At 45.4% G+C, this 26,541-nt stretch overlaps 1 protein-coding gene across 1 annotated transcript in view; it reads left to right on the top strand.

Moving 5' to 3' along the window:
* Positions 1-26,541, top strand: part of DOCK5 (dedicator of cytokinesis 5) — a 304,075-nt gene that overhangs the window by 62,325 nt on the left and 215,209 nt on the right. Inside the window, exons 2-3 of the mRNA XM_029604105.1 lie at positions 10,255-10,338; positions 24,216-24,256. Of these exons, the coding sequence (XP_029459965.1) occupies positions 10,255-10,338; positions 24,216-24,256 (125 nt within the window). The remainder of the gene's footprint in view (positions 1-10,254; positions 10,339-24,215; positions 24,257-26,541) is intronic.

Genomic DNA, 26,541 nt, shown 5'->3' with positions numbered 1-26,541 from the left:
TAGCATACGAGTGCGAGAGAAGGGAGAAGTCAGTGTGCTGCACGCGCCCGGCTCGGTTAAGTGTTCCTTGCTGCTGCTCCCAGCGCCTGGTGCATGGCTATCCCGGTCTCATTCAGAATCTGCAAGGACTCGTAGGAGGTGACAAGAGGGGGAAAACAAGGAAGTGATGTATGCAGTGATGGGCTGCAGAAAGCGGGGGGGGGGGGGGGCCTGGCTAGCCACGCCCTGCATGCTGCCCATTGACTATCACTCCCTGGGATTCCCGCTGCAGCTGGGGAGCAGAGGCATGCACCAAATGTTTTTAAACATTTGGTGCATGCCTCTTAAACTGTATTTTTTTAAACTATTTTTTAAACTTTTAAACTTTAAACTGTATTTAAAGTTTAAAGTTTCTATTGGGAATATTGTTTATTACGTTACGCTCTGCTCTACACACATTGTTATCTGTAAACCGGGTTGATGTGATGCTAGTCATGAAACTCGGTATAACAAAAATAATAAATAAATAAATAAATAAATGTTCTCAAAAACTTCTACCTGTTTAAGAGCCATTGCTAGTGTCCCTTGTGACTGCAGGGGTGCCGATAGCAGAAACCCAAGTGCTGGTCCGGATCTGAGCATCAGGTGGTGATGACTTCCCTGGCACACTGGTTGGGAAACACTGGGTTATTACACCCGCTTACAATATGCCCTGAGAGCTCAGATAAAATAGACTTCAGAAAAGTGGAAAAAAATATAGAAGAAATACAATATCATTGGCAGAAGAAAAAGACACTTCTAACAGAGTCCAAAAGAAGAGTGAGTGGAGCCAAGGAACGGGGAAGCTGATATTTGAAGGATCCAGTTAGTACTGCTGCTTTAAACATAGGAGCTGATTTACTAAACTGTTAGGGCAGTAATGTGCCCCCCTCCCCATTGCTTGAACGACTGAATTGGCTACCTGTGGCCCAAGGAGTAAGATTTAAAGTTCTAACCTTGGTTTAAAAGGCCATTAAGGGGGAAGGACCCTCTTGTTTAGTTAATCTGTTATTTGACTTTGGACCCCTCGCTCTTTGCCCTCAGCAGGCAAGCAGTTACTTATTATACCCTCAGTATTTTATTTATTTATTTATCTATTTAGTGATTTTTTTTATATACCGCGGCACGTTAAAAACATCACCTCAGTTTACAATAAACAATAAATCAGCAACAAGCTTTACAGTAAAAGAGGGTAAGAGTCCTGCCAGTGAGCCTTTTTTTTGTAGCAGGGCCTGTATTGTAGCACTATTAACCTTTCTCTGTTGAGAAAATATGTCCATTCAGTCCTACTCTCTCTTTCTTATCCTTTAGCCAGTTAACCAATTCATAATAGGACATTTGCTAACCTAGGGGCCGACGCAAAAAAAAGTTGCGCTGAAAGCGGGCGCTGTGTGTTCAGCGCCCGCTTTCCTAATGCGCCCCCAGGCACCTCTCCTGGGGGCGTGATGCAATATTTAAATTAGGGCTCGCGCTGTCGAGGAGGCGCTCGGGGCGATTGGGCACCCCTAGCGCCTCCTTGACAGCGTGTGCCGGAGAGAGGTCCGCTGTCGGTGGCTGTCCGCTGGTTAAGAAAATGGACGCTGAATTTATCAGCGTGCCGTTTTTCCTAACCAGTTCACATGCAGGGCTTAGGAAAATGGTCGCTGATAAATTCAGCATCCATTCTCCGAACCTGATTACTGGCACCAGAAGGAGTGTATAAATCAATATTATAGCGTCGGGCACTTAATATTTATTTATTCAGTCCCTCACTTACTGCTGATTGGTCCCCTTTACTGTCACATGACAGTGAAAGGACCAACCACCTTTCAGAAGGCTGTCCTGAAAGGGGATTGCTCCTTTCACTGACAAATTTCAGTGAAAAAGACCAATGGGCAGTGAAGGAGTGAATAAATTAATATTAAGTGCCCGACGCTTTAATATTGATTTATACACTCTTTCTGGTGCCAGTAATCAGGTTCGGAGAATGGATGCTGAATTTATCAGCGTCCATTTTCCTAACCCATGCATGTGCCAGGGGTTCAGGAAACAGACGCTTATCAACTGAGCATCCGCTTCCTGCACCCCACTGCCAGCGCTTTTTTAAAACTTTTTTAAAATTATTTTTTTAAAGAGCTGTTCCTCCTACTTAATATCCCAAAGATATTAAGTAGGAGGCAATACAGTTTTTTCTGCTTTTCTGTACTAGTTGTTGTGGCGCTCAGCAATTAAAGCCCGCTCCGGGCAGGCATTAATTTCTGATCACTAAAATGTGCCTCCTAGACTCACTTTTTTTTTTTTTTTTTGCATTGGGAGTGAATAGCTAATGGCCTCATTCACATGCATTTGCATGTGTTGAGCGCTATTGGTTTCACTCCGCGTTGGACGTGCGTTGTAGAGGCGCTAATCCCCTAATCCTGTGCCCCCTGCTTTCAATCTGATAGATGTAATGAACTGATGGTCCTTCCCAGACAAATTGCCGCTGTTATACAGGATAATACTATAGAGTTCAGGTCTCTTTGTGGGAGTTGTTTTGGCTTTTGTTTGGAAGAGGCAAAGAAGGAAGGCCCACAGGATCTATTTACCATTCCTGTTCACTAGAAATGGCAGTGGGTTTTTTTTTTTACATCCTCTATGTCACTTTTTAGTGCTTGTTTCCTGTGTGTGGTGTGAAAGTGCTGTTCATGTGTTTGGGTTGGCCCCAATCCAGGAAGCAATACATGTCAAATGCTGCTTAAAATGAATGGCGTGTGTGATAATATGTGTTTCCTTATTTAGTGCTAGAAGATTTCTCATAAGACATGTTACAAATAAAAAGAAGGAAAAAATATCAGATCTCTGTTAAAGTGTGATAAACAGCTTTTAGGTTGGGTAGGTGCTGGCTCCACTGTCTCTGCATTCCTCCAGCGATAAAAGACCCTTTGTAAGAACAAGTTACTCAAGGGAAGCCTTCTGAAGCTAACTGTGCCTGCCAGCCCAGATCTGCTCAGTTTTCTGATCAAAATCCTTGTTTCTTAGCGTCCAATCAGATGAATCCAGAACAAGTTTGTCGTGCATCTCTACCAGCAGTTGGAGACGGAGCAAACTGACGTCACGGTATATATATATACCCCTGCAGTGACATCAGGCTGCCAGTATTCTTCGTCTCCAGCAGATGGTGGACGTGCATCTCCCCACTGGGGATTACCTCATTTTAAAGAAAAGGAGATTTCAGGAAATAAATTCACCCCGCTCTCCTGCGGTGATACCAAATGGTCCCTCCCCCAGTTGAGAATTCCTGAGTTGATTTCCGTGGTTCCCCAGATGAGTGCCTTGGTCCATTAGCTGATTTTTCAGCCAGCGTGAACTTAGCTGCTTGAGCAGCTGAAAGGCAGCGGGTGCAGGAAGCCAAGCATGGCTGTGACGGCGCATGCCCTCTCCCCTTGCAGTCAGAGACCGTCTCAGTACTCAGACAGGAAAAGTGAGCTTCGGTAAGTTTAAAAAAAAAAAAAGTTTATACAGAGACTTAGAAGGAGGTTTTTTTGTTGTGTAGGGCTTCCTCCTCCCCCAGTCTCTGTGCTCGGTGTGCCAGTCTGACATTCGTCCCGCTCCGAGGTCGAGCGACATGGGCAACCTGGCGGGTTGAGCAGCCTCCTTAGACTAGGCCCTGCTCCGAGGCTTTTCGCTGCGTGCCACGTGGTAGGCCACAAGGGTTCTTCGCGCGTTTTCTAAGGCTGCCCTCTACAGGATTGTTGGTCCATCATGTGCATCTAGCTGTGCATCAAGGTTGTGCACCCAGTTTTTGGATGCACAGTCAGGCCTTCTGGTCCGCGTGCCCACTTTAAACGCCGTTTACCTCTGCGCACAAGTACTGTGTGCTTAAGTTTTTTCTGCGCTTAATTTTTGGCCGCCTAGGTAAGTGCCTAAGTGTGGGTGCCTGAGTGTTTGACACATAATTTTTGAGCGCTTAGTTGAGCACATATAAAAAAAAAAAAAGTAAAACTGCTAGACACATGACTCCGGCCATTGCTCAGGGCACTGTCGGCCCTAATGACGCCTGTAACTAAGAAGACTGAGTGTCTTTCTCTTTGCATTGCTTGTCATATTCGGGCGTCTCAGCCAGGAGTGCCCGCTGATTTGTGCCAACATTGTTTGGAGGCTCAGGGAGAATTGTCTTCCTTTGATTTCACTAAACCTGGTTCTTCCCAGCTGGATGTGGGTCTGGGTAAAGACAATTAAGGTGGGGCACCTGATTTTGGAACTCCCCTGATTTCTCAGCAGGGGAAGGTAGCTCAGTAAGTACACCTCAGGTTCCTCAGCCACGTCCAATGCTCCTCGGGCAGAGGCGCAGGTAGGAACCTTTCATGGACCTTCTGTTGAGTACTCCTAGAGCAGCAGCAGAACCTCTGGATAGAGATCCGGATGGCATGGATGATGACACCGATCCTGCCTCTCTGGAGAATGATGAAATCCCTCCTGGATTAGCACCGTATAGAACTATCTTACGGTTTTTTCATAGGGATGAACTGCCAGCTCTGATTTCCCAGACCTTGAAAATGCTTGGAGTTCCTGGGGCAGATTCAGTGTCTGAGCCAAAGAGAAATTACATTTTGGTTTCCTTGCGTAAAGCCTCTTGTTTTTTTCCCATGATGGAGGCCAGTCAAGAACTGATTGATCTTGAGTGGGGCACCCCAGAGGCTAATTTCAAAGGGGGTTGGATTTTGGAAGGCCTGCCAGCAGCGGCAAGGACGGCTCCCTTGCCGTCTGAGGACCCCAGAAGGAAGCAGGAGCAGCTGTGATGGCCACAGCCGCGTGGTAAGGCTCCCGGCAGCTCGGCCCAGCCACGCAGGGCAAGAGAAGAATGCGGCTTCCATGCCACGTCGGGGAGAGCAGGAGACTGCTGCGGCCTCCGGGCCGCGGAGGAGCGCCGCGCTGAAGAGGACCTCAGCGGCCCGACTGGCCGCAAAGGTAGGGGCCTGCCTGCGCTTGTCGCGAGCAGGTTCACAACATTGCCTGATTCAGGGGTCGGATAAATGGTGGATCCTTGTCGGCTCATCCTGATATGACCCATTTTCTGAAAGGAATGAAACATCTTTGTTCTCCTTTGTGGTTTCCGGTGCCTCTATGGGGTCTTAATATGGTTTTGGTTTTGCATTTTTTTGGCAGGTCCTACATTTAGACTACTACTTACTCTGTCCTTGAGGTTGCTGACCTTGAAAACCGTGTTCCTTGTGGCAATTTGTTCTGCGTGTAGGATTTCCGAACTACAGGCCTTGTCTTGCTGGGAGCCATTTCTCCAGGTGACTCCAGGGTCGGTACAGCTGCGTACTGTTCCTTCTTTTTTACTGGAGGTGGTCTCTTGAATCAATCCATCTCCCTGCTGTCTCTGGACAGAGAGAGAGAGAGATGTAGAGGAGTATCGTCTGTTGTGACCCTTGGATGTCAAAAGACATATTACCAAGTATCTGGAGGTTACTGAGCCTTTGTGGAAGTCGGATCGCCTATTTGTCCTTCACGGTGGTACTAGACAGGGAGAGCCAGCCTTGCGGGCTGGATTAAGGAAGTTGTCATGCCCAGTAAATGCTGGGAAGCTGTTACCTAGCCAGGTTAGGGCTCATTCAATTCAGACTCAGGCAGTGTCATAGGTGGAAGTTAGATTGTCTCCCATCGACATGTGCTGAGCTGTGACATGCACACTTTTTCCAGGTATTATCGTCTGGATGTGCAGACCCAAGAGGATGCAGCCCTTGCAAGTGTGGTTTTGACAGCACCGCAGGCAGCCTCCTGCCCTATTTGGGAGTAGCTTGGGTACATCCCACTTGTTCTGGATTCATCTGACTGGATGCTAAGAAATGAGAAATTACTACTTACCTAATCATTTCCTTTTCTTTAGGATAGTCAGATAAATCCAGTTTCCCTCCCTTGGCTCTGAATGATTGCATAATGATCTTCTTGTGTGCCTTGGTGTTACAGGGATTACTGATAAGTGTTAATCCAGTCCCTAGACTAGTGTTATTACATTCTTGTCTGAGCTCAGTGTTTCCTATTGGCTTAGTATTGAAATGGTTATCTGTTTTTAATCAAGTTTTTGCTAGTCTGTGCACAGCTACTTTTGAAGAGAATACTGGCAGGCTGCTGTCCCTGCAGGGTATTATGTACTGTGACGTCAATTTGCTCTGTCTCCATCTGCTGGTAGAGGTGCATAACCCACTGGTTCTGGATTCATCTGACTGTCCTAAAGAAAAGGAAATTATCAGGTAAGTAGTAATTTCTCATTTTCCACAATAGGATTCTGCATATTGGAAATAGGTTCCAAAGCACAGGATGTGTTTATTATGTAGGTGATGACATCCAGCAATTGGCCGATATCATTGTACAATGCTGTTCTATTGACTATGGATTGTTTTTTGACCTTGCCTGTTTAAAACTATGGGATATGTATGCGATAATGAATATTTGAGCGTTAAGTTGAGCAGGTGTGTCCAGCAAGCCGTTCCTTGCACAAGCATTGCAAAGGTGTCGTTTCCATGCATTGAGTTTTATTACTTTGGGCACAGTTCAAAAGTCACTATGACCTGATAGATCCTGCATTGTGCAATCATTTTTACCAAAGGAAGGAGGGAGTGTGGACAGTGACTGTTCAGTTAGGCACTTGGGATTAGAAGAGTACTGCAGATCATGGCAACGCGATTGGGGAGTACACCTCTCATTTAATTCCTAACAATGCATAAGGAGGAGGTATGGGGGGATGGCTAGAGAGGAGTAAAGAGACTGTTATTTTGATAAACCTCTCCTAAAACCACACTAAACAGTGAAATGTATTTAAAAAAAGAAAAGAAAAACTCTTGCTAATTTTCTTGCTAGGCTTGCATGGGACTCAGCCTGCCTACCCTCTCACCATAATAATTTTATCTTTTCCATGTTTTGGGTCTGTCACAGCGTGAGTTCTGCTTTCCTCATGGTTCATAATAGGGTATATTGTGTTACTGGAGACATGCTTCCCTATTCCTGTCCCTTATCAGTCGTAATGTCTTTTTTTTTTTTAAATAGCAAAAAAGGATTCCTTTTTCCCTCGAACCTTCCAGTCCTGCGCTCTTATCATTGTTGTGGTGCTCCAAGAAAAGCCACAGCTGGGAGGTTATGGGGGGCGGGGGGAACCCCCCATAACATCTGGTGTTTGTGTAACGCTGGCAGCATAGGCAGTGCTGCCCATGCTAAATGATATGTTATCTCCACACCATGCTTTCTGTACCAAATGCCTGGAACAGCCTTCCTGAGCAGGTGCCTCCTGCTCCCATAGTCAGATCCCCACCTGACGTCTCATCTCGTGAGATTGCTTTTAAACCCTGGTTCTCCTAGTCCGTGGCCTTCTTGACTTTAACCATTTTCTAAGTAAAGAAACCTCCTAGAATGTCTTTGTCTTGACTAGAGTGCAGGCTCCACCAGCAGGGACGTAGCACTATAGCAATGATCAATAGTAGTATGGGCTTCCTCACTGTAGAGCGTGTACAGACCTTGAACTCAATAAAGCTGCCTGTAGAAAGAATTAGCCAGAGCAGGCACAAGGGTCAGATTCAGATTTTGGGGGAGAAGGACAAAAGTTTGCAAATCGGCTTGCTTGCAGCAGTTTGAGATGATGCAGCTTTTGCCCTTCTCACCCCCCCCTCAACCCCCTGGATGTAATTTCATTCAGGAAATCCTCATGCGAGGAAAAGCTTCTGCAAAGAAAAAAAAAAGTTGCTGTTTTGTGGGACTTCCTTCAGTTTTAGGGTGTCATTTAGTAAGCCGCGATATTTTACTGAGGGAGGCACAAAATATCGCGGGGTGGGGGGGGGAGGTCATCCCTGGGATATTTAGCCTCTCCCTGACAAAATTTTGCGGTGGTCACGCTGTGAGATTTTTGATCACAGGAGACATGCACGATCAAAAATTGTGCATCGAAATGGGGCTAACTCGTACGATGGTGGCTCACCTCGGCCGGGACCACCATCGCATTAATAACCCCCCTCACCCCCCCCCCCCGGGAGTGTCTGTGGACGCCATCACCACCCAACGCCGCCTTCTGAGGCAGCATTGATCTAAAAAATAAGAAACAAAAGGTTAGAAACCGCTTTTGAAGCCCCGCTCCCCTACCCAAACCACTCCCCTTGATCTTAAAACTTACCTCAGGACCCCAGCAAAACCATCTCCTTTTCAATTACCCTCCCCCAGCAGCAGCCCCCACCTTTTCCCTCTCCCTTCCACTCCTGGTCAGATTTGACAGAATCCCTGGGATCTCCTCCCCAAAACCCCTACCAGAAAAAGCAGGCCCTGGTGGTTTATGGTGGTATCACAACCCCCTGGTCCCCACCCCTAACTCTTCCAAGATTCATTGGGGTATAGTGGGGGCCCTCTCTAGCTCTAGGTCTGGTCGGGTGTTACCCTGACGTTTCTCCATCGCATGACTGGGCAAACGGGACTTCGTCCACGTGCAAAGACTGGTCCCCGGACTTTGTGTCTATCCCATAATAGGGGCCAAGTCAGGTTGATGCCATTTTGGAAAATAGCATTGACCAGGCTTGGAGCTAGGGCCCTCTCTATACCCCAACCAGTCTGCTGAGAGGTAGAGGGTGAGGGTGGCTCGGGGTGCCCCTACGTCACCAGGATCTATTTTTTTCTGGTAGGGGTGGGGAGGAGGGCTTAAGGGGATCACTAGACCCCAGGGATTATGTCAGATTTGACCAGGGAAGGAGGGAGAGGAAACTGCTGCTAGGGGGACGGTTTTGGAAGGGATGTTTTAAGACTAAGGGGGTTTGGGGAGGGGGTGTAGTGTTACTGCATGGTTTCTAATCTTTATTTTAACTTTTTCATTGTGCCCAGGGTGGGCGGGGGTCCTCCCCAAACCCCAGGGTTATTTCAGCATTGGGGGGGGGGGGTTATAATTATTGGCTGGCCTGTCTCTTTAACAGGCCTCCCGGTGACATCAGGATGTGCGCTATCATGCCAATGTCTCCAAGAACAAATAGCTACACTGACCTGAAATGTGATAAAATTACGTGGCTGAAGTTTTCAAAGAATTGATTATTGATGATCTGCTTTGCATGCATTTGGCAATTTTTTGCATGCCGATGCATACAAAGCAGCTCATTTCAATAGGGGAGGAAATCTCTGAAGATATTGCCCGATAATGCAATAAACTGAGTTTAATGCATGATAAATGCTGTTCATCTTGTGTTATAGCCATGACATAGCTTAGTAAATATACCTTTTAGTTCTTTCAGGTAAAAGGTTACACAACTCTTTTTACTTTCAGTCTGTTTTCTATGGGAAACCCTTTTTCCCCCTTCCTGAACAAATCATACCCTGTTTCAAAATTATGTAAGCAAACTGGACTAGTGGAGGTCCATATTGAGACACTGGCTGGCAAGCAAAGTTAACCAGACAAATGTATCCGACTACCTTTTTTGGGATAGTCAGCAGTGCACCCATGCTCCTGAATATACCCGGTTATGTTACAGTTAGCTGGATAAGCCCTAACCTTATCCAGCTGTTAGCCAGATAAAGCTGAAAATCAACCAGAATGCACCCCACCCTGTGCCCGTGCTAGCTGGACGACTTTCTATTCAGATAAACAATTATCTGGCTATCTTGGTCAGCGTGGCGGTGTTTTCAAATCCTGCCATTTTTCTGGCTAAATTTGAACTTAGCTAGACAAATGGCACTGAATATTATTTATTTATTATTTATTATTTATAGACTTTTCTTTGCCGACATTCGTGAGGCACATCATACCGGCTTACATTGAACTGAAAGGAGGAAAATACAATGAACAGAATAACATGTCATAGTTAAACGCAAATGGTGTAAGATATATATGAACCTCCTGGTAGTGTTTTTCCACCATTTTTTAAAATTCTTGGTCCTTCCTGTGCCTAAAAGTTAATTATGGCCCCACGACTGCCAGTGCTGGACCATCGATCTTTAGACAGGCTCGGGCACTGAGTGATGGAGGTGGATGTGAAAAAGTGATCTCTGAATTCCCAAGCCCTGTGCTGTGACTGCTGAATAAGACTGTACATATCCTGTCACCTCCGGAAGGAAATTCTCTGATGATTAAAAAAAAAAAGTAATGGAAACAGCAGGTTTGGGGCTTGGAGATAAGAGATGCATAGCAAGAAGATTAAATGATTTCATTGTTTAGTACCAAAAAAAATGCAAGGGAAGCGAACGGCGTGTTATTGTGATCATGAGCAGTTCATTATGGGGATGTTAATTCTGCTTGCTCCTTCTTCGTCCCAGCAATCTATAACTACGATGCCACCCAGGACATAGAGCTGTCGCTGCAGGTCGGAGACACGGTTCATATCCTGGAGATGCACGAGGGTAAGTTCAGAGCAACCCCCTTTCCTGAAATGCCTCTTTTTATCAGAAGAATGCTGTTTCTCCCTCTCTTTATGCTGCCAAAGGACAGCAGGGAGCAATGGGCCTGGACCACAGACAAAAATTATGATGCAGCCGTGCAGTTGCAGAGATCATCTACAGAAGGCAGGTTCTGCGGCTTCTAAGGTTGTATCAAAAGACTTCCATGTTTTTGCCCAGGCGCTCAGTAAGTAGAGGGTTAGGGATAACTTTTCATTAACTGTATCCCACAGAGTATTGTACCATGGGAAGGGTAAACTTGCCTCTCACCATATCCCCCTGCACTTGATGTGGAAGCTGGGAGTTTTAGGCTGGAGCAGGCCCGTCCGTCTGCCATGGCCATGACAAGGCAAGCATGAATAATTTATCATTCGTAACTCATCTTAAAATGTCCATCAGTACCTCATTCACCTTTACATCAACTTAGTTACAGATGTTACATATCTGCATGCAGACACCTAGCACTAAGAGAGAGAAAAACAAATGGAGTTAATGATATCCAGTTGTTAATATCTTCTCAGTAACTTCTATTTTTGAGATATGGTTTTAAGATTGGGCCTTGCTACGAAATTTTGTTCCTCGTTCTTGAAACATCCCATTGTCACTTGGTAGTACGGTAGTTCATTGCAAGCAAAAATAACATTAATACTTAAAGCTGGTGGTCTGTAGGGCAGCCCCTGACTTTTACCCTGCTTGGAAAGATTCTGGGCTCTGAAGACGACTCTGAGCTCTAGATGGAGTAAGATTATCCTGCTGTTGGGCTAGCCTCCCTCCTCAGATCAGGAGGCTTCCTGGCTATAATCCGAAGGAGGCACTGCTACTGTTTCCCACAGGGCAGTTACTTAACATCTGGGCCAGGTCTGCAGAGCACAACAGGAGCTGCTGTCGCGCCGGTGAGAAACAGCTGCTGTGAAATGGAACATCTGTGCAATGAACTTGGAAAGCGCGCAAAACCTTTCAGTCTTATGACGTGTGGCTGGTTCAAACCTTTCAAACGCTGAACCTTGTTAGCAAGCATGGTTTTCTGCACTCAGCAGGCCTGTCCTCTCCATGGGAAAAAAAAAATAAATCAGCTGCCTTGATTACTATCAACCTCCATTCATCATTGGCAATTCACACAAATACTCTGTGTATTCTCATGGCTGGAATGGAGTCTAGGATCCTGGAGAACCCCTCATGGGTTCTTTTACTGGCCTATTCTCTGTTTTAATCCTTTTCTTTTCTTACCCTTTTAAGTTAATCATTTGATATATTACTTTGGCAATACATGAAAAATTGTCATGCCAATAAAGTTATTTGAACCTAAATCGGTTTCCCCATATTGTACAGATATTGTACAGTCCTTTATTTCAGTTTCACACTACAGGAGTTTTGGAAACTATTTTTGCCCCCATTTCAAAAGGCAAAATATTTCCAGTCACCACATAAAGCTAGGGTAACACAAATATTCTACACGAGTCAAATTAGGTTCCCCAAGCCATGAGGCCAAATATTGTGTATGTGAAGGGGGAGGGGGGCATCAGGCATTTATTAGACCCCACCTCGGGAAGTATAATCACACTCCGATGGGGGCCATAAACTTATTTATATTTTTTTGAGGCAGGGACACCTGATTAGCTCTTCTTGCAGACTCCTTCCCTTGGATGTGGATTCTTTTCTGGGGGGGAAAGAGTTAACTTTCAGGGCCCAAGTACTAGGGGAGACTTTTTCTCTTTGTGTTGTCCCTGGGAGAAGGGTCTCACTTCCTCTGTTTCTCGGTCCGAGTCCCCTGGGAGAGGGATATCTGCACTCAAGGTGTACTGTTTGCTCAAATAACCACTCTGGAACCACTTGGTTAGTGTTTAAAATTAAAGTCTTTACTGTTCAAACACTGATGATGAATGGCGCAATAACTTAAACTGCAGCACCCCAGAATTCTCTTGTTTCCTAGCGTGTAGCCGGATGGCCTCAGGACCAATGGGTTGTGCTCCCCTGCCAGCAGATGGAGACGCAGTCAGGTTTCAAAGCTGATGTCACCCTAGATATACCCCTGCAGTGACCTCAGCCCTTCAGTATTTCTCTATCTCCAGCAGGTGCGTTGATGCTTTCTCTATGGGGTTCACTGTACCTTTTGGAAGGAGAAATTCTACGTTTAAATTGTAGAAAAGATTGAGCCCCGCTCTCCTGTGGTGATACCGAAAGGTCCCTCCCCCAGTTGTGAATTCCGAGATCTCTCAGAGGTGTGCCTTGGTCCGGTAGCCGATTCCCAGCATGGACTTTGCTGCTGAAGCAGCTGAAAGGCAGCAGGTGCAGGAAGCCGAGTGTGGCAGTGTGGTCAAAGCCCTCTCTCCCTGCAGCTGGAGACCGTCTCTGTGCTCAGCCGGTAAGCACTGAACCCAGGTAAGTTTAAAAAAAAAAAAAGAGAAGAGGATTTACTCCCGACTCAGAGACATTGAAGGGGTTTTGGTAAGACTTCCTCTGGTCTCCTTGCTTGGCACACCATACTGACGTCGTTCCCGACATCAGTACGGTGTGGTACGTTGGGGTAAGTTGGGGTAAGGGGGAGTGGGCTTCCGAGCGGGTTGAGCTGCCCCCCGGTGGGCTAGGCCCCGCTTTAGGCTTGGTCGGCACACTGCATGGTAGGCCGTGGTGGCGCCATCTTGTGCGCTTTTTTGTGCCTGTATTGCCCACCATAGAGCTTTGGTACGCACAGTGTGTGTTGACTTTGCACACGCTGTGAGCCTAACACCATGCACAGGCTGTGGCATAACGTCATGCATGTACATACGGGTACAACTTACTAGGCGCAGAATACAAATAAAGACGGATGCACAGGCTGTGTGTGAGCCTTGCTGCAGCCCGCGTAGGCACCCAAAATCTGTGCGCATAAAATTTTAAGTGCTAGCCGTCTGAACACGCAGTTACTATCACCAATGGTTCCAGCAGCAAAGAAACATAAGCACCTTTTTCTCTGCGCTGCTTGTCATATTAGGACTGCACAGTCTGACCTGGATTCTTGTTTATGTCAGCAGTGAGAAGAAGCCCAGGGAGAGTTGGCCTTCCTGGACTTTGCTATGCCTGGTTCCTCCCATTCAGAGAATGGGTCAGCCACAGCCTTAACCGGAAGTACCCCGGATTTGAATAACCCCGGGACTGGGACATCCATGGGAGAAGGAAATTTAGCAGCACGTACCCCAGTACATCATGGGCTAGGCATGGACCCAGCCACCTTCTTTTGGGTGGAATTCTTTCAAGGCCTTCAAGCCTTTGTATAGGCGCAGTCTGCTAGCTCACTAGCCCCTGTCCGGACGGAACTTCAGCCAGTAAGCCCTTCCTCTCCTGGTCCTATCGGCAGACCTTGAGGCATGCTTTGACTCACTAAGGGTTTCCCTAGCAAGGGCCTGTATGGCACAGACAAAAAATATAATTCAGATTCCTTGGAAGATGGGGAAATCCCCCCGGTTCAGAACCGTATTGGACCATGTTACGGTTTTTCCATAGAGACAAATTGCTGGCCCTGGTTTCTCAGACCCTGAAGTTGCTAGAAGTTCCTGTGGTGGACTCTCTGATGGAACCAAAGAAGAATCCCATTCTGATTTCCCTTCGGAAAGCCTCTTGCTACTTTCCAGTACTGGAAGCCATCCAGGAGTTGATTGACCTGGAATGCGATGCCCCAGAAGCAAGTTTTAAAGCTGGACGAGCATTAGAAGCTCTATACCCACTGGAACCGGCAACAAGAGAACGTTTGCGTTTCACTAAAGTGGATGTGTTGGTCTGTGCCATCTCTAAGTGAACAACTATCCCAGTGGAGGGAGGAGTAGCCTTTAAGGATGTGCACGATAGGCGGATGGAGTCCATTCTTAAACAAGTCTTTGACGCAATAGCAATGACCTTACAGATTGCTTCTTGTTGTGCCCTGGTAGCTCGTTCGAGCCTGCTCCTCTCTCGAGAGGTGGATGACTCAGGAGTGAATTCCAGGGCGGTTATGGAACCTGCCGTTGCCTTTTTAGCTGATGTATGCTCGGACCTAGGTGGTACCTCGGCCAGAGGAGTGGCCTCAGTGGTGGTGGTGGCCAGAAGACAGCTATGGCTGTGGAATTGGTCAGCAAACGTAACCTTGAAGGCAAATCTCACAAAGATGTCCTTTAGAGGATCACTCCTCTTCAGAAGCGAATTGGAAAAGCTGGCCAGTAAATAGGGTGAATCTCCAGTACCCCGGCTACCAGAAGATATGAGAAAGCAGTTACAGCACCCTTCGCCCATTAGAGGTTGTTCCAGGGGCTCCCAATGCTTTCGCCCCTACAAAAGGACCAAGACATTTCAGAGGTCTCGGTCCTTTAGGTCTCAGTCCTTTCAGAGTTGGTAGCCCAAGAGAAGCTCAGGCTCAAGTTCAGGTTCATCCTGAACCCCCCAATGAAGTTTTGCCGACCCACCCTTGGAATGAGGAAATAGGGGGTGGACTGTCCCTCTTCTACCAACGGCAGGTCGAGATCACTTCGGACAAATGGGTACTGGAGGTCATATGAGAAGGATATGTGCTGGAATTTCGCAGTGCTCCTCAGGACATATTGATGATATCTGCTTGCCACTCCCAGCACAAGAAGTAGGCATTGGAGACTACCCTGTTAAGGCTCCTCAGGATGAGGGCTATAATCCCAGTACCTGCACCCCAGGAAAATATAGAAACATAGAAATGATGGCAGAAGAAGACCAAACGGTCCATCCAGTCTGCCCAGCAAGCTTCACATTTTTTTTTTCTCATACTTATGTTACTCCTGGCTCTTAGTAACCTTTTGGTTCTATTTCCCTTCCACCCCCACCATTAATGAGAGAGCAGTGTTGGAACTGCATCCAAGTGAAATATCCAGCCCAATTAGTTAGGGATAGCAACCGCCGCAATAAGCAAGCCACACCCACGCCCACCTGCCCACCCAGTCTAAATAATTCAGTCCTTGTTGGTTGTTGTCTGTATATAGATCCACCTTTCTTCATTCCCCCTGCCGTTGAAGCAGAGAGTTATGCTGGCTATGCATTGAAAGTGAAGTATCAGTCTTTCTCCCCTGCCGTTGAAGCAGAGAGCTATGCTGGATATGCATTGAAAGTGAGGTATCAGACTTTCTCCCCTGCCGTTGAAGCAGAGAGCCATGCTGGATATGCTTGAAGTATCAGTCTTTCCCCCCTGCCGTTGAAGCAGAGAGCCATGCTGGATATGCTTGAAGTATCAGTCTTTCCCCCCTGCCGTTGAAGCAGAGAGCTATGCTGGATATGCATTGAAAGTGAAGTATCAGACTTATTTGGTTTGGGGTAGTAGCCGCCGTAACAAGCTACCTACTCCCCGCTTTTTTGTTCATGCAAATCCTTTTTTCCACATTTCCCCTTGCCGTTGAAGCTTAGAGCAATGTTGGAGTCACATTAACCGTGTGTATGTTTATTGAATAAGGGTATTATCTCCAGGTAGTAGCCGTCATTCCCGCGAACCACCCACTCTTCATTCACGTCCTCTAGACTTTAATATGGGGCGTTATTCCATCTATTTATGCCGCCCCATTATATTTGTCATTCGTTTTTTTTGACAACCTGTTTATTTATATTTAACTGTTATCTATAATGGTTTTATTTATAAATGCTTATTTATAATTATTATTTTTTTCTATATTCACCTGTTATTTAATGATTTGACGACTTGTTTCAATGTAACGCCACAGCTGTGACTGTTCTGTTTCAATGGAAACCGATTTGATTTGATATTTTTATCAAGAATGTCGGTATATAAAAAATTATAAATAAAAATAAATAAAATATTTCATCGTACCCAAGAAGGAAGGTTCCTTTCGCCCCATTCTGGACCTCAAGAGCGTCAACTGACATCTACGAGTGATTCATTTCCGATTGGAAACCCTACGCTCCATGATAATGGCCGTACAATCAGCCTCCCACATTGCAGAAAAAGACGTCAGAGCAGACTTTCTAAGCAAAGAGAGTCTGGATCCAGGAGAGTGGGCGTGGTTGGCCAAAGCCTTTCAGCGAGTAGTAGATTGCTGGGGCCTCCCACCCATTGACCTGCTGGCCGCATCTCACAATGCGAAGGTTCCACAGTTCTTCAGTTGCAGAAGAGATCAGTTCACCCTGGGGATCGATGTTCTCGTTGGCCCCTCCTGGGCAGGGTCACTCACAGAATCGAGCACATCAGGGGATTAGTCCTACTAGTAGCTCCAGATTGGTCCAGACATCCGTGGTATGTAGTCAGGCGGAGACTCCTGATGGAGACCCCTCTGTGCCTCCCACTGCACAGGGACCTGCTACAGCAGGGACCAGTCCTTCATGAGAATCCGGCTCAATTCTGTCCTTCGGTCTGGCCCTTGAGAGGGCTCGCCTGATGAAGCGAGGATATTAGGCGGCAGTAATTGCCACCTTACTCTGCGCGCAGAAATTCTCTACATCCCTATCGTATGTGCGGATCTGGAGAGTATTTGAGGCCTGGTGTGAGGAACGCGGTGTCTCCCCTCGAACGGTCAAAATCCTACTAATTCTGAAATTTTTGCAGGATGGCTTGAATAAAGATTTGAACCTTAACTCCTTGAAGGTTTAGGTAACGACTCTCTCCTGTTTCAGGGGCGCCTGTTGGCTCATCCAGACATGGCTTGTTTTCTGAAAGGTAAAGCACCTCCAGCCACCCCTACAGTGGCCAGTTCCCTTGTGGAATCTTAATCTAGTATTAGTTTTTGGCAGGGCCCTCCTTTCGGCCACTGTGCAGTCTTTCCTTGCGTTTATTAAGCCTGAAAATGATGTTCCTGGTGGCTGTATGCTCGGCACTTCACATCTCTGAACTACAGGCATTGTCATGTTAGGAACCGTTCCTCTGGATGATTCCAGGAGTGTTATAGCTTCTTACCATTCCATCCTTCTTGTCCAAGGTAGTCTCAGAGTTTCATTTGATCAGTCCTAGATAAGCACAAGGTCATGGGAGAATACCGCTTCCTCTACCATTTGAATGTCAGTAGGCTTTTGGTGCGGTTTCTGGAAGTTTCAGAACCGATCCGAAAGATGGACTGCTTGTTGAAGGAAGCAGGGCAAACCAGCTTTGCGGGCTACCATAGCTTGCTGGATTAAGGAGGTGGTCACAGGAGCCTATGTGGAGGCAGGAAAGCCATTACCCCTTCAGGTTAATGCTCATTCCACTAGGGCTCAGGCAGTCTCATTGGGTGGAAGCTAGAATGCTGTCTTCCATCAACATCTGCTGAGCAGCGACGTGGTCTTCCTTGCACACCTTTTCCAGGTTCTATCGCCTGATATTCAGGCCCGGGAGGGTGCAGCCTTTGCAAGGGCGGTGTGAACCGGACTATGGACAACCTCTCACCCCAATCGGGAGTAGCTTTTGCACATCCCATTGGTCCTGAGTCTATCTGGCTATACGCTAGGAAATGGAAAAATTACTTACCTGATAATTTAGTTTTCCTTAGTGTAGACAGATGGACTCAGCATCCCGCCTACGGCTGCCCAAGAACAGTGTCAAAGATTTGCCCGTGGAGTGGATATCGATTCCAAGAGATCACATGTAAGCCATCATCCAGACCCAAATCAGGGCATCTGTAATCTTACTGGGGTTCAGTGTTTATGTTTGGTTAAATACAGTTATGGTTATCCATTTTTAATCAAGTTTGTAAATGTAGTTTTTTTGGTAGTATGTCCACAGTGACTTTTGAAGAGAATACTGAAGGGCTGAGGTCACTGCAGGGGTTTATCTAGAGTGACATCAGCTTTAAAACTTGACTCTGCTGGCAGGGGTCCTGAGTCCATCTTGTCAACACTAAGGAAAATGAAATGATCAGGTAAATAATTTCTCCATTTTCTTCTCTTACTGTCATTTTCCCTCTATCTGTACAGGACTCACATATTAGGCCAGGGAAACCTCCACCCTCCAGGGCTTGGTTACATGGAGTTCCTAGGTGAGCAGGGTCTCTTTAACTTGGTCAAAATCACTTCCCATCTGGTAAAAATAGTAAAGAGTCTATGCCACAGAGAGTTTATCTTTTCTCCCTCCCCAAGGTGGTGAAAAGACCATATGGGTGTCCCCCGTGATTTGTGATTTCCCTTACTCACCGTTAGTAGATTTTCTAAATCTCTTGGTTTCTTACACAATCTCTTTATTTCTTCTTTCTGGATCCTTGATGAGAGGGACCCCCTTGAAGTAATCAGCTCTCTTGCCTCAAACAGGAAGGAAGGGCAGCCAAAACTCCCCCCTGGATCTTGAAATCAAAGTCTTTTCCCTTCAACTGAATTTAACTCTGGAGTTCCTCCTTGCAGCAGGTCACTGACCCCTCCTTCCTCGAGGAGGGTATGGCGGGAAGGTCTTCCCTAACCTGCACAGCCCCAGGCACAGGGTTCCCCTTGCCCTGGGCCCAGGTAGTGTACAGGCTCTCACAAGGCTCCTAGCACTTAAACTCTTAAGGCCAGAAAATATCCCCAGAGGGAGAAAATCCTAACCAGCCAGGGAGTGGACTGGATAAGGAAACCCCTCCCGATCCTGGTCAGTGTCCCCAGGCAGGATTTGCCTGGGCCTGAAAAAACTACTTAAGCAAAACTCCTCACTACCTCCTAACTCTCAGCAAACCATAAGGGTCTGCCTCCCGAGCTCTCTGTAGAAAGCTGCTATTTAGACTCTCAGGGAGATGGCTATTCCAGACCTCTCGATGGAAAGGGCTGTATCTGAATGATATCCTCCCCCTTACACTAACCTGCACTCTTACTAACTGAACTAACAGACATTAATGTTAACAGACAAAAGGGGTCTGTTCCATTTAGTTAAGAACAGGGCCGGTGCAAGGGGGTTAGGCACCTTCTACCTCGCGCCACCTCCCCCCCCATCGCGCCGCCTCCCCCCCCCCCCCCCCCCCCCCCCCCCCCCCCCGGTCATGCCATCATTCCCCCCGGTCACCCTGCCACCCCCATTAGGGGTTGTGAGCCATGTAGGGCTCATGCCCCCAGTGATCAGCCACCTAGGCCCAGGCCTAGATTGCCTAGTGGTTAAGAATATTGCTGTGAACAAACTCTGCAATCACTTGCTGTTGGAGGCTGGGGGTTTAGAAGAAGTGTCTCATAAAAAGAAACATCATTCCTAGTATTGATTATGTGTGAAAAAGGTCCCATGTAATCTTGAAAGCGCACGTATTACATTTTTTTTTTGTTGGTCCAATAAAATGTATCAGAACCCAGAGATTCCTCGTACCAAGTATGGGAATCCTGCTGACTTTTAAATGAGCTGTAGAAGCCATAACATTTACAGAAAGGGCTGTTTTTTTGGGCCAAAGTATATTGCTTTTGATAGACATTTTTTTCTGATTTGATCCATATGGTTTTCCGAAATGCATGTAGACTTTGGCCAGCATTCTATTTCAAGCTTATTTCAAGCAGTTGAAGGAAGGTGACCATGACTAAATCTGCATGACAAGTTGGCATTCTTCTGTCTCCTGGGACTCATTTTACGCCGGAGGATTGATTGGCAGTCTGCAGGCAGTTCAATGCTTGAATTACCATAAGTAGCAGAGGAATTTATTGTTTCTCTTTCTTCAACACGTGCTAATCTGTTTTAACTTGAAAAAAATCAAAATCAAAACAAAAACTGGAAGTGCTAGTCAAATTACTGCCAAATATCCAAACACAAATTTGCCTTGAAACCATCATTTCGAGATCTTTTGCTGAGGCTGGTTTCATAAGACAATAAATACTTGGTGATCAGGACTTGGAGGGAGTTCAAATGCTAGATTTTGCTAAAAGAAATGTTGAGGTTGTGGAAAGAACTTTGTGTGCTGCAGTTCTACCGGTAGCTGGCAGTAAGCGTATTTATAAATCTAAACTTGATGTGCTTCGGGAACATGCTGGGTGCATGGGTTATGGAGCTAGCAAGTGATCTGGTTTCCGGAAGGAGACATCAGGCCAGCCCTGGCATTGTGACACATCCCGTCCTCATGAGTGTTGGTTCCTACAGTACTGATACCAAATGGAGGAAGCATCACACTGTGTTGGGATTTAAGTTCAAAAACCAAGAATGGTCAAAAGTCTACGATCCCCCACATCTGCCCCAAGACTCAACAGCATAGCGGTAATATTGAGTGGGGTTGGGGGGGGGGCAGGCATTATGTAAACTCTAATCTAAATATAATAAAGAAGCTGGACACTGGAATGGGGTTCCACCATAAAACCTTACTAACGTAATAATTCAACATGAATAATATGGGACTTGATACAAATTTATCTGATAATAGCCATAATGCAATTGTGAATCTCTCAATGTCTCCCTCCTGGTCTCTTTTTTCTGTTTGGATGGAAAGAGAAGTTGCCCTAGACAAACTGGAAAAAGTCCTCCTATCCCTTTAGGGATTCCCTAAAACACTGGGATCCACTTTTGATCTGGAACTCTTCATTTCTCTCCTCTCGTGTACCTTGTGAGCAGCTCTGCAGCTGTTTGCTTTAAAGGAGCACCAGTATGGTGGCTTTTTTCCTCCTCTCTCCTCTTGGTTTTGGTGCCAACTGGGTATCCACTCCTCCTTCAACCACTTGACAGATTTGCAATGGAATCCATCAAGATGAGGGACACCCGGGTGCCGAAAATAAACTCAACTCTTTATTCCTCTCTAGGATAGGAAGGGTGAATAAAACTTCCTCACACAATGATTAAACCACTCAAAAACAAGAGATAATTTACCAACCACTGTAGGTGAGTAGGAAATACATTTCTTAACTGAATATGACATCAGCTAAGGCTTTGTGTCAGTACTATGCAGACTTAAGAGAAATGAAAGGAAAAGCTCCTTCCCTTTCAACTTCAAACTAAAAAATCCACACAGTCTCAAGAGATCACTTGCTATTGTGAAAAGTAGAATACACCATTGCAACATTCAGTGTTGTGGCAAATATGCTACATTCCTCTATTTTGCTTGACCTTCTAGAAGACTTCTGTCTTTGGTAGGGATCCCAATGGGGCTCTACATAATGTAACCACATAATGGCCGAGTCTCATACTTGGGGTAATGTTTCCTTAGTTTTTAATCCATTCTGGAATGATTATAAAGTGTATTTCATTCTGTATCGAAGAACATAAGAACATAAGATATGCCATACGGAGTCAAGCCCAGCATCCTGTTTCCAACAGTGGCCAATCCAAGTCACAAGTACCTGGCAAGTACCCAAACATTAAGTAGATCTCAAACTACTATTCCTTATTAATTAATAGCAGTTTATGGATTTTTCCTCTAGGAATTTATCCAAATTTTTTACACCCAGCTACACTAATTGCCATAACCAAATCCTCTAGCAATGAATTCCAGAGCTTAACTGTGCACTGAGTAAAAAATAGGTCTGAAATTTTAATTTTTAGTTCTTTCAGAACTCTGGTGTGTATACCATCGGGTCCAGGTGATTTACTACTCTTCAGTTTGTCTGTCAGGTCTACCACATCTTCCAGGTTCACCGTGATTTGGTTCAGTTCATCTGAATCGTCATCCTTGAAAACAGTCTCCGGAACAGGTATCTTCCTCAACATCCTCTTCAGTAAACACCGAAGCAAAGAATTCATTTAGTCTTTCCATGATGGCCTTATCTTCCCTAAGTGCCCCCTTAAGAATTAATATACAGAACATGAGATTTCACATCGATGTTTGTAAAAGACAGTTTTCTGGAATTGTTTGTACAAATACCTATTGGTTTTACTTTGCATATTATATTGATAACAATGTAAGGGTTAATTGACTTCTTTGGCATCTTTTGCTCCCTTCTGACCATTATTTCTGTATATTCCTTTGCATAGACAGACAGACATTAACTCTGTCTTACTGAAAACAAACTCATTGATCTCAGGTTTTTTGTTAGTAGGAAATAGCCTGAGAACTTGGCTCTGCATAGAATATGTCTCTTCTCCTTTAATATTTTAGGTGGATTGAAAGCTTTCTGAAATGAGCATTGGTAGAAAATGGATATGAAAGATGAACATTTGGTCAACAGCTGATGAGTTGGCCAACTCTGGTCCTTGAGAGCCACAAACAGGCAGAGGTTTTCAGGATATCTATAATAAATATGCATGAGATAGATTTGCATACAATGGAGACAATGCATGCAGATCTTTATCTCATGCATATTCATTGTGGGTATCATGAAAACATGGCCTGTTTGTGTCTCTCTTGAACCAGAATTGGCCACTCCTATTTTGCTGTGTTCTTTCTGTGAGAGAATTGGTAAAGGTAGTGAATGAAGTCTGGTTTGGTTGGAATGAGGTGTAGAATGCCTGGTGTACACCTGCCCTGGACCAGGCTGCAAAATAAAGATGACCCTAGCTAAAGCCCTGTAAGACTACTGGATTGTCAGCCCGTCCTGCATTAAAGTAGGCAGAGCGGTAAAGCTGTGTGGCAGTTTTGGTTTGCATTTTGGAAGAGAAGAAATGGTATTCTTTCTACAGCCTCAACATTTTTTGAGCAAAATCTAGCATCTGGATCTCCTCCAAGTCCTGATCACCAAGTATTTACTTTTGCCTATTCCTGATTCCAGGACTCATGGTTTGGGTCCCCTGGACTTACCCCTTCCAGTACTCATCCTGTCTGGTGGGGTTGTCTCCAGTTTTTGATTTTGTCCAGGGCGTTTGAGATTGTTGGACTCTCCTTGAGATCCCTGGTCCCTGGCTTTTCCCTGGGATGGCCAGGAGTAGAGAGAACCAGCTGGCCCCAGCTCACAGCCTGTGGATGGAAGCTCCGTGATGACGTGCTGCAGGAGAATCGCTATGGAATAGATTTTGAGAGAAACTTTGTTTTTTTCTGATTTGGGGAAGACGTTTTTATTTTTTTTTTCCACCCTTCCTGCCCAGTGGCGAGAATAGAAGAACAGCAGAGAAAAGAATCAGGAGTAAGAACTTTTGTTGTCTGGAGACCCCTTCAGAGTCTCCACCTTGGAAAGAAAAGAAGATGGGTAGGTCATAGAGACTGAGGACATTTGGATTTAAGGTACGGTGGGGAAAGGGATTCCACGAGCCATAGGATACTCATGGCCCATTCGAGATACTCATCAGTCCAATGCCTGGAGGGTGAGACACAGTCACTGAGTCAGAGAGAAAATGGTTATCATGGACATGGATGTACCCATACATAAATGTACATGGTGTCACTTGATTACCGTAATTGGAAGCTCTGCAGTAAATTTGATATGAAACACCCAGTAAGTATGCCTTGCCTGTTGTTCCGCACCTGCACCTAAGTAACAGCATCATACCCAGAGAGAGGTTTCCAACCCTGTGCTGTGGGCCCTGGAAGTTCAGCCTTCCCCCTACTGGAGAATTCACACCCTGAGGTTGGTAAATACTGTGAGGACTTAGTAAGGGTCTGAGTGTGACCCCCGAGCATTTTGGCCAAAACCCCAAAGTAGGGGATACACTTGGGAGCCTTGGGCTGTGCTGGAGGCCTGTCTTAATAACAAAGGCTCTCAGGCTTTTAAATGTGCTAATTTATGACCCAAAACCAAAATCTTTTGGGGTGCCCCTGGAAGGAAAGACCAACTCCCTGCAACTAAACAAGGAGATACCTTTTTTGGTAACCTGATTGCTTCTGTCGCTCTCCATATTCCTTCCCTTTATCAGAAGCTAATTTATTGGTTATGGACTATAAAATGATCTCCTTCTGACTGTGATGTCAACCTGGGAGAAAGTAAGATGAAGCTCTGTTGCTGCGTTTATCTGTGTGTTTTCTATATGCTATACACATAAGTATATTCAGAATATTCGTTTTCCTTCTTAATGGCTTGTGTTGGTTAGTAATATGCATTCATGCCTATTCCTTACTGCCTCTTTTATGACGCTTTCTGTGTTTTCTGTTGTGTCCTGACAGGCTGGTACAGAGGATACACTCTCAGAAACAAATGTATAAAGGTATGGTTTATCTTTTTTAAATATAAATTACAAAATGGTTGGGCTGGAGTTACAGTGGAAAAAATACTTAGCGTATTTCTATCTTACTTAAACTACTGGGACTTCATTTTATGAACATTCGGGGCAGATTGTGAATTTTTTTTTTTTTTTTTTATGGACCAGATGTTGCATCTGTACTCTCTGCAGCCCTTTAATTGTAACCTTCTTGTAAACTCTGTTCTGTTAGCATGCCATTCCATCAGCTGGGAAGTAATGGTAGTGCAGCCAGTCTTGTCCAGTTCCTTCCTTCCTGCCCCTGTACCAGAAGGAGGCGCCATGTGCTGAGTTGGGAAAGGGAAATATGTTAAGGCTCTCATTGTATAACAGTTTGAGCCATTCTATCTTTTACCTGTACAGGTGAGAAGCCATTACCTTGCTCTGTATACCTGCCACAGAGGAAAAGCCAAAGCACTAATGATTCACAAACATGGCTGCCTTAATCTGTCATTGCATCATATTACTCACCCTGCTTCAGGTCTCTCTCTCTCTCTTTCTTTCTTTAGCCCAGGTCCCTGGTTAATTTTTGAGTTGCTGTTTCTCTATTGTGACATTCTGTATTACACAAAAGGTAGTGTTATCTGCTTCACCACTATAAAAACCCATGGCTTATGAATGGCTCTAGTTCTGAGCTGTTAAACAATCTTTGAATCTCCAGCCCCCATCAGTGTAACTCTAGAGGTGAAAGGTGTATCTATTTGCTCATCACAGCAACACTAGCATTTACTTCAGTATGGATGGACATTCGGGTGGCTGCTAACTTCTGTGTGCTAAGGAACACTGAGCACTGCAGCAAGCACTTGGATGGAGTTGGGGGATAGTAACTTTTGCTTGTGTATGGGCATTACTGGGCCCAGGATTAGCATAGTGATATACCCCTGGAGGATATAGCGAGCTCGCTAGTAATTCTAAAGCTTACCAGGCCTGTACTAGTAAGCATACAAATATACAAGGTCCATGGTTACTTATTTCATGTGAAGAACATTGCTCAGAAACTGTTTGTATTGTTTGTATTGCTGGTATTTATATCTTTGATTTAACCTTTTCTTCTTTATGCATTGTCTTTAATGCAATTTGTTCTTGCAGTAATAAAAACAGAATTGCTTATTTCGGTGTGTTTGCTGGTGCACTGGAAAAGTTTCCCTTGGCAGTCTTTTCACAGAAGGGGAATCCATTATGACACAGGCAACTCCCTTGGATGGGGGTACATTAGCTAGATGTGTTCCTGTAAAATGAAACCCTCATGTGGACATATTAACCTCTTAAGAGCCATAAAATATTCTCAAATAGACAGAAGATAAGTGGGATTGAATTTCTTCCAGCAGTCCCAAAGATTATTTTGTAAGAATCAAAGGTGAAGATGACAAGGGCTGAAATGGCACACCAGTGAAGACCAAAACTTTTAAGAAATGTTGGATTTGCTTGGGAGAGATGTGGAGGTGTCAGAGTAGAAAAAGAATTTGGAAGGCCTTGAATTGGTGCACTGCTAATATGACTCAGAGTGACTTAAAGTGAGGCAGCCTAGACCAGGACATGGCCTCAACCTTCAGGATCCAGAATGGGCTTAAGAAGGGTTGCTGGAAAAGGCCAATGTTCAAGCAGCTTAATGGCTGAAAGCTGCATAGTGAAACTGGACTCTGAACTGGAATGCTGATGAACGGACCTGAACAAAACATTCACAGGGAGTAATGGACTGAGTTCAGTACTAATTGTAAATAAACCTGTATCCTGTAAATATAAACTCTTGCATTCAAGTATAGAGAACTGCGTTGTGTCCTGAGGGCCCTAACCTGACAAGAGGGCAATAGCAGAAGAGGGATGAGAGTTTGGATAAAAGATGTGAGGGGAGCTGGTGTTGAGTTGCAGATGGGAATTTATATGCTTATATACCCAAAGTAGAAGAATCTTCCTCCAGGGACAAACAGGATAGTTGTCCTCACTCATGGGTGACATCATCAGATGGAACCTGGCACAGAAAACGTCTGTCAAAGTTTCCAGAACTTTAACATGACATACTGAGCATGCCCTATACCACACATCCACATGGGGTCCCGCTTTAGTTTTTGTTCATTAAAACTTGTGGAAAACTATTTTTCCCGATTTTTCTGGGGTTTCTTGTGTTCCATCGATGCTGGGTCCCTCTCAGTTCCTCCCATAGCCTCTTTAGCTAGGTTTCCTGCATTTTCAGGTAAGTTTTCTTTTGCTTCGACCTCTCCCGTGGCAGCGGTGCCTCGGTGACTACCGGTCAT

Source organism: Rhinatrema bivittatum, chromosome 5, assembly GCF_901001135.1.
Source record: "Rhinatrema bivittatum chromosome 5, aRhiBiv1.1, whole genome shotgun sequence".
Taxonomy (NCBI): domain Eukaryota; kingdom Metazoa; phylum Chordata; class Amphibia; order Gymnophiona; family Rhinatrematidae; genus Rhinatrema; species Rhinatrema bivittatum.
This window is presented reverse-complemented; position numbering and strand designations above follow the sequence as displayed.